Source organism: Petaurus breviceps, unplaced genomic scaffold, assembly GCF_028583685.1.
Source record: "Petaurus breviceps papuanus isolate PSGF00001 unplaced genomic scaffold, PetGlider_PUasm1.0 400, whole genome shotgun sequence".
In the NCBI taxonomy this organism is placed as follows: domain Eukaryota; kingdom Metazoa; phylum Chordata; class Mammalia; order Diprotodontia; family Petauridae; genus Petaurus; species Petaurus breviceps.
This window is the reverse complement of record NW_027186316.1, coordinates 3,841,671-3,850,621: the sequence shown is the minus strand read 5'-3', so window position 1 is coordinate 3,850,621 and position 8,951 is coordinate 3,841,671. Positions and strand designations below refer to the sequence as shown.

The window sequence follows — 8,951 nt, the reverse complement described above, 5'->3', positions numbered from 1 at the left end:
AGTTGTGTGACCCTGGACAAGTCCTTTCACCCTGTTTGCCTCAGTTTTCTCATCTGTAAAAGGAGCTGCAGAATGAAATGGCAAACCACTTCAGTATCTTTGCCAAGAAAATCCCAAATGAAGTCATGGAGAGTCAGACATGACTGAAATGATGGACCAACCACAAAATGGGGATAATAGCACCTATCTCCCAGGGTTGTAAGGATCAAATGAGATAACATGCTAGTTAGGGTAAGCTGGGGTATGTCTGGAAGAGGATGACCAGGAGAGTCAAGACTATGCTACGTGTACATTAGCTGAAAGATCTGAGAATGTTTAATTTAAAGGAGGTAATCTCGAAATATGTGATGTTGTCTCATGTGAAAAGGGACTATATTTCTTCTTCTTGGCCCCAGAAAACTAGAAGTGAGTGGATGGTACAAAGTTCAGTTCAGTTGGAGGAAAAATTTTCTAAGAGTAGAATGGGCCACCTAGGTAGGCTGGATGACCCTTTGTTGGGAATGTTGAAGAGGGGATTCTGGGGTAGGCTGGAGAAAGAGGCTTCTGAGGTCCCTCCCAGTTCTGTTACTCAGATCACCAAAAGGAAACAAAATAGGCAACAGAGACATGGATGAGGGTCTTTCTATCTGCATCAGGCACAGATTGAGAAAGACAACAGCAGGCAGCACCTTAGGGAACAAAGGTAGAAGGGCTGTCCTAAGTCTCATCGAGATCTCTCCTGAACTCCAGTCCCGCGTCACCAACTGCTTATTGGGCATTTCTAGTTGTCCTGTTGGTATGTCCTATCCCACGCCTGTACAACCTTTGGCCCACGGGTCGCTTGCAGCACACCAAAGGATTTCCAGCAGCCCATGAAAAATGTAGAGGATGTTTTCCTTGACATTTTTTGTGGGTCGCACAAAATCCTTGGGCCCTCTACATTTTTCACGTTCCACCTGAAATCTTTTGTGACTTGTGCACTGCTGGTTTTGCAGGCCTGTCCTAACCCATGGGGTGGGGGAGGGAGATAATTGGTGAATCTCTGAGGGGCCACAGTGATGAGGCTGGGGAAGCATAGGTAAAGTAAGCAGAGATGATGGAACCCCAAAGATAATATGGCAGTTGGTCTAAGAAGAATACAAAAATCACTTGTTTCTCCTTTCTTTTCATGGGCATTTGGGCCGGGTTGCAAGGATCAGTGAAGGAGAGAGAGGAAGAAGGGGAAGGGGGGCAATGTCTGCTGTTGGAACAGCTTTTGCGTTCATGTTGTGTTCTCTCACTCTGGAATTAATCCCTGATGCTGTCAAGTTAAGCAAAAAGGTAGGGAATTATTACCCTGCTACACCCGAAAAGGTTGGGTATTCTCCAGGCTAGAACGTGGACCTTGAGGCTCTTCTCTACAGGCTTTGGCACTATTGACCACACTCTCCTAGATGACTCTCTCCTTTCTTTGTTTTCAGGGCAGCGAGGTGGTACAGTGGATAGAGCACTGGGCTGGGAACCAGGAAGTCACCTTTGTGAGTTCAAATCTGGCTTTAGACACTTACTAGCTGTGTGACCCTGGGCAAGTCATTTCACCCTCTTTGCCTCAGTTTTCTCACCTGTCAAATGAGCTGGAGAAGGACATGGTCTACATCTCCAGTATCTTTGCCAAGAAAACCCCAAATAGGGTCATGGAGAGTCAGACAAGATCAAATAACAACAAACTCTTGGCTTTTATGTGGCTTCTCTTGGATGTTCTTTCACCTGTCTGAGTGTTCCCTCTCACTATCTTTTTCTGGCTCCTCATCCCTGTCCTGCCCAGCTATGGGTATTCTTCAAGGCTCTGTTCTGGGCCCTCTATCCTCTATACTTCTCTGAGTGATCTCATCGGTTCCCATGGGTTCAAATACCACCTCTGTGCTGAGGAGATTGGCTGTTCTAGATGTCCTCTCTCCGAAGCCCTGGCTCCACAGTACCAACTAACTGCTGAGACACATGTGGACATGTCCACCTACATATTCTGCTACTATCTCAAACTCAATATGCCCCAGAAAACCTCATCACTGAGAAAAATGATTATTAAATAATTCGTTGTTAATATTGGGAAAACCCAGGATTTTTTCCCTTCCTAGATCCTCATTCTCTATGAGGCCAAGCCAGCATCTCAAGGACACTGTTGATGGATGAGATTGCCCAAATCCTCAGGGTATATGCCTTTCGATCCTGGGTTGGGGTTGTTGCCCCATCTAACGAGAAGACCTTATGAAGAATTTAATCTAAGGTGAATTCCAGTCAGGTCTAAGCAGAGATGGACCCCTTTTTGTCTAGACTGCCCTAGTAAGGGGTAGTCTGGATAAAAGATAAGTCTCTTGGAGCAAAATTGATTGATCAGAGCTACATACTCCAGACCTTATTAGAATGAGCCCAGCTCTCATCATAATATTCATTCTCTCATTTCTTGTTAACCAATCAGAGTTGATTGCCATCTTCAGGAACACCCACTCTTCCAAGGGCATATAAGTACTGAGTGGGTTCCTTGAGGGTTCTTTGACATTCAAGCATTTCACTGACTCTTTTCATTAATTATTGATGGCATGATTAATTACCCAGAAACTATGTTTCTCAAACTTTTTATATGTCACATTACCTTTCCTTCCCATACCCTTTCTTCTCCTGAATTGTTTTTATTACCGTTGAGGGGACCACCATCCTTCCAGTTACTCAAATCCACAAATTTGCCATCATCCTTGACTCTCCCTCTTCCTCATCCCATACATCTAATCAGTTTCCAAGTACCTCTCATATGTCCCCTTCTCTCCATTCATAAAAGATGGTATTCTAATCTAGGTGCCCATTGCTCCTCACCTGCTCCTAACTAGGCTCCCTGCCACAAGTCTCTCCTCTTTCCGATCCATCTACCACACAACTTCTAAAGGGATATTTAGAAATCACAGAATTATCATGCCCATGTGATATCCCCGCTCAAAAAGCTCTCACCTAGGGACTCCCCATTGGCCACAGGATAAAATACATTTGTCCATTTGGCATTGAAAGTCCTTCACAATCTAGCTCCCAGCCTCCCTTCCCAGGCTTATTACATGACTACCTTTGTGAATTCTATACTCCAAATTGATCACCTTGCTCCTCTTTCCACGTTTTCCCATTCCATCTCCCACCTCTTGGCCTTTGAAGATGGTTCTCCATGCCTGGAATGTACATTGCTACATCTAAGAACCCCCTTGCTTCCTTCAAAATTCAGCCTGAGAGCTCACCATGACACATTTCCCACTCCTCAGCTATGCCTTCTCTCACAAAAGTGGTTTTCCAAATCTTTTGTCTACTTGTGTGGACATGTTATTTCCCTGTTAGAATGTAAACTCAAGGGCAGGGATAATTCTATTCTTTGTACTTCTAGTGCCTAGCACACATCAGGCACTTAATAAATGCTCACTGCTCCTATTAGGACTCTCTCTGTATCACAGAGTTAAAAAGGGCTAGTCTCCAGGTTAAAGGAACATGACCAAGACCCCTGAATTTTGGAATGTATGATGGATGGAATTTCTCTACAAAGAGGTTTTGCTAAGTAAGTCAATAGGGTCAACAACATTGTCAGGGGAACACGTCATCACCTCACTCCTGGCCTATTGCAGCAGCCCCCTTGTTGGTCTCCCTGTTTCTAATCTCTGTTCACTTTGAACCACCCTCAACTCAGCCATTAAAATGATTTTCTTAAAGCCAAGGTCCAACTATGTCACTTCCCTACTCAATCGATGCCAGTGACTCCCTGTCGCCTCCTGGATCAAAAACAAAATCCTCTGGCATTCCAAGCCCTTCACAACCTGTCCTCTTCCACATTTACTCCCTTCCATGCATGCTATGACTCAATACATCAATCTGTTTTCCTTACACACATTGTCTTTAGTCTGTCTTTGTACAGACTGTCCCAGATACCTGGAATGCCCTCCCCCCTCCCTTTTTTTTTATGCAATCGGGGTTAAGTAACTTGCTCAAGGTTACATGGCCAGTTATTTCTGGGTGTGGTGCTGAGTATCTGAGCCCAGATTCGATCCCCAGGTCATCCCGACACTGGAGCTGGTGCTCTTACTTACTGTGCTACCTGGCCGCCCCTAAGCAATTGGGGTTAAGTAACTTGCTCAAGGTTACACGGCCAGGTGTTTCTGGGTGGGTAATAAGTGTCTGAGCCCGGATTTGATCCCCAGGTCATCCCGACACTGGAGCCGGTGCTCTTACTAGCTGTGCTACCTGGCCGTCCCATCCCCCCTCACTTCTAACTCTTAGAACGAATCACTGGCATCCTTCACCACTCAGCTCCTGGTCCTCTCAGCTGCTAGGGCTTCCCCCTTCCATCTTGTTTGTATGTTTCTCATATACACTATCCTGATATATGCACATGTTGTCTCCTCATTCGAATGTAAGTTCTAGGAGGACAGGGGCTGTATTGACTTTTTTGCTTGTATTCCGAGCCCATAGCACAGTGCCTAGCACACAGTAGACATTTCATAAATGCTTACTTGCTTGCTTGATGTCTAATCTATTTAAGGGAACACGCTCTTCTCAAATGTTCTGAAATACTTTGGAAGTGGACAATGTAAATATATTTATGCACAAACAATTGCTTTGTTAAGATTGTAGGATTTCACAATCCACCACTGAAGATCAGAAACTCGGAGCTGGTTCCCTTAGTTGCTGTGTCCATTTATCAAACAGCAGACAGCCATCCAGTATCTCCAGTCCCATCAGTATCCTTCTGAGTCTGAGGGCAGGAGGCTTTTATTAAAGGCAGTCCCTTGCTGGGCCCATAATTTCAGCCTTTTATGAATTGTTAGGCAGCCTTTCCAGCCTTCCAAATCCTATGCTCAGCTGGCAAGGCCTTCGGGAGGCTAGTCTCATCTCTACACAATGAAAAAGCCTTAGAGGGAAAGTACTGCTGTTAATTATAATTTGGTGCTTACATATTCATTAAAGCAGGCTCCCTAAGGACCTCTACAAGATGACATTTGGTTAGCCTAATTCTAGTTAGTGACCAGTACCTTAAAGCCACAGAATTGCCATACTTTGCAAGTATTCTGAGTCCATTGTTTTATGAATTCCTTCTAGCCTTCTCCCCAGTTAGTTTTAATTACTGAATTATTATGTTTCTCTCCTGATCTGGCAGCATCTGTCATGTTCTTACCAATGAATCTCTCCTATTCTAGCCCAGTGTGCATGTGTGCATGCATGCATGCATATGTGTGTATGTCTCTGTGTGTTTACAAGACAGGGAGAGAGGAGCAGAGCAAGAGAGAGAGGGGAAGAGAAATGGGGGGGGGAGACAAGCAGATGCAGGAGAGGAAAGTAGGAGAGATATGCAGAGGGGGGAGAGAAACAGGGAAGATGGGGGGAGGGGTGGAGGGAGGGAGAACAGAGGTGTGGGGGAGATATGACAATAGCTCCCTACACGATTAGCAAGTAAAAACAATCCAATATATTTTCTTCTTCCTATCATAAGAAATTAGGATCACATTTACTTATAAAAGCACAAAAGTCAACAGGACTGGAAGGAGTTCTTCCTGACTCTTTCTCAGGTCAATCTGTCTCTGGCTTCAAGACAGAGATTAAATTAATTACACATTTTTTTCTTTTCCCTTATTCTGACCTTGGCTGTTCTTTCCACACTCATACCTAGGGTCTGATGACTTGTTAATGTTCAAATTTCCACTTGACCAAACATCTAAGACCAAGTATCCTAAGGGGCTTGACCACCTTCAGCTGTTTTGTTACCACATTCTTCCAGAGTCCCAGCGGCCCTCCCAACATCACCCCTACGCTAATCACTGGAGGGCCAGTTAGATTCCTGCTTGGTTACTTTCTATGGCAGGAGAAAATCGTCTCTCGATTTCTCTCCCATGTGACTTGAACTTAGACTCTTCCCAGGTTAGGATCTGTCTTGAGAATCAATGCAATAAAATGAGGTTCACACAAGTTTCATTTTGCAAAAACATCAGACTCATTATGTAGAGTTAGTTTGGTTGTTTTGAAAGGACTTTATTTCATTATTTGTTTTTGAAGATTAGCTGAAGATGAGGCAGGGACAGATTGCTTGCTGGCAAGACGTTCTACTCTCTGCCTCCAGGAGCGGTCACAGAAACACGTGCTCTTTTAGAACTTAATGACAAGCTTTCATCCCAGATACATATGGGGACTCTTGGGGCCTGCAATTGCATTCATGTCGTTCTGGGTAATCGATAAAGTCTGGGACAGGCAAGCCAGATAGGATCATCAGGGATTTGTTCCAGATGGTGAAGGTCGGACAAACTGGAAGGATGAAGGAGACGTTGAAGGTATGAAGGTGGAGAGAGTTAGCTGGGTCATAGAAGGAAAGCATGTTGTTGTCATAATCCAGGAGGACTCCAACCCGTTTCAGCTGAGGGGGTACATCGACCAACATCTCTTTGTTGTTGTGTCTCACAACAAAGTTACTGCTGCAGCGGGAGAAAACCCACGATGATGAGTTTTTGCCAATCCATTCATTCTTTGGAGCTGACTTGTAGGCAACACCAACAGCATACCTAAGGGCAGCGGAAGAGAGAAAGAGGTGTATTCATTCATTCACTCATTCACTCAATAGCTTTCATGAAATTCCAAAATATATGGCCAACCATGAGTTAAGCACTATGAGAAATACACAAGAACTACATTAGCCTCAAGGGGCTTACAATCTAAATTTCTGAGAAGCTGATACTGATATCACTCTGGGGTATGAAAATGTCAGTGCCTAATCATAAGTCAATCATGTGAAGCATGTCTTCATGTAGATATTGAGTGGGAGATGACAGTGACTCAGTTTCCTCATCTGTAAAAGATGAGGGGATTGAAAGAGATAGCTTTTGATGTCCCTTCTAGGGTTAGAGGGCAGCTAGGTGGCGCTGCGGTGGATAGAGCACAGGGCCTAAAGTAAGAAAGAGTTCAAATCTGGCCTCAGGTACTTCCTAGCTGTGACCCTGGGGCAAGTCACTTTGATGAGGATGGAATCTGGACCCCAAAAAGGAAAAGCCCCAGGCCTTTCCCACATGGCCCAGTTCCCTGGAATTCTCCTGGGGCACCCAGCTCCCTCCCAATCACCTAACAATACAGAGATTCAGCCAGCAGGGGTTAAAGAGAAGGAGGGTGTAGCTATCTATCCTCTCCTTTCCCAGCCCCCAGCATTGAGCAGTGTGAATAATGGGGAAATGTGACCTTCACATAATGGCTATGGCAGGGCCAATAAATCTTTAACCGCTATAGTGTTTAACATAATGTCTGGTCTCTAGAGTTTCTCTCACATGAATCAGGATATAGGTTTTGCTTTGCAGAATTTTGTACTTGCAAATTCTAACCTTCCTCACCCAGAAGAATGTAAATGAATCAATACTCCTTCCTAGAGAATAACCACATGCATATGTACATTTACAGATACTTAACTAACAATTAATATGCAAGGCCTTGTTTGTATCTTAGGGTTCTGGGAGGTTTATTCCCTTTCCCTTCTGGTATCAGAATTAACATTTCTAATGTAAAATCCCAGGAAGGAAAACAAGCCCAGGAGCATTTTTGTAAGGCCTGGCTTAGACTCCTCACCAGAGAACACCCAACTGTCAGCCTCATAGCACCTGCCAGATAATGGGCACATATCCCTGAAATCTTTACTCTTGCTTTTTTTTTACCTTTTACCCCTAAAACCAGTCAAAGTCTCCCCCTCTTTTCATAATAACCTCATAGGTTAAGTGTTGCTCTGGATTCAGACAACCCTGGAATCATAGATAAGACCCTCCACATCCCCCTTTCTAGCCAACCTTGAGTAACTCAGTGAATGTTACAGTCTCATCTCTCTCAGCAAATTATTTTATTAAAAAATCCTGATACAAAGATCTCAAAGCTAAGGTAGCTCCCCATCAACAGCTATGCTGGAACGCTTGACAAGGAGAGAGACTCATTAATACATTTCAGAGCAGAGTCTTTTCCTGTACAACAAAAAGGAAGCTAGGAAGCAATCTTGGGAGGTACTAGACCCCCACCCCCATTCAGATATGTATTTGAAGGACTGAAGCATCCCATTTCTCTCTCCAGCCCTTTTGAGGTCTCAGTTGGCTGTACAGAATATCCTCTAATAAATCTTTGGACATGTAAGTCTTGGCATGAGTTTCCTTTTCCCCTTCCTAGTACGTCAAAGGGTTACCACATACTGATTTATTTAGAGAAGAATTTGCTGCCAAATGAAAGAAATGAAACTGATTGAATCTCCTCCTCATTTTTAAACTCCAGCTCAAAAGGCACTCATTACAACTGCTGTAGTGAGAGACCCTACTTCAATGGGCCTTGGCCAGTCCAGCCTACAAGGCTGAGGAAAGCCAGCTGGGGCATGGGGAATCCTGTCCCTCAGACTGAATTCAGGAACTTACAGGCAAGCACAGACTAGACTGAGGACCTAGGTCTGATGAGAAGAAATCCCTTCAAGCAAAGGGCTAGATGGTTACCTTTCAGGAACGTTACAGAAGGGATTCTTGGTCAGGTATGGACTGGAATGGAAGATCCATAAGGTCCCTTCCAACTCCTAAATCCTGTGTTGCTAGTTTCCTGGTTCTCCTCCTATCTCTGACCATTCCTTCTCTACCTCCTTCAATGGTTCCTCTTCCTCTGTCTACTCCCTAAATGTTAGTATTTCCCAAGGCTCTGTCCTAGGCCCTCTTCTCTAAGCTATTTTCTTTGATGCTATCATCTAATTTCCATGGCTTCAGTTATAACCTCTTTGCACATTTTTCTCAAATCTGTATTTACAACTGTGACTCTTTGAGGTAGCTAGGTGGTGCTGCAGTGGACAGAGCACAGGGACTAAAGTCAGGAAGACCTGACAACCTCAGACACTTGCTAGCTGTGTGACTTTAGGCAAATCACTAAACCTAACTGGCCTCAGTTTTCTCAACTGTAAAGTTGGAATAATAATAGCATCTACC

General features: G+C 44.2%; 1 protein-coding gene across 3 annotated transcripts in view; it reads right to left on the bottom strand.

Moving 5' to 3' along the window:
- Nucleotides 1-5,985: 5,985 nt before the first annotated feature.
- The window catches only part of MID2 (midline 2), a 101,597-nt gene continuing 98,631 nt past the window's right edge, over nucleotides 5,986-8,951 (bottom strand). For all 3 annotated transcript variants that reach the window (XM_069100418.1, XM_069100416.1, XM_069100417.1), the window contains one exon: nucleotides 5,986-6,530. In XM_069100418.1, coding sequence (XP_068956519.1) covers nucleotides 6,128-6,530 — 403 coding nt within the window. In that variant the 3' untranslated portion in view covers nucleotides 5,986-6,127. The remainder of the gene's footprint in view (nucleotides 6,531-8,951) is intronic.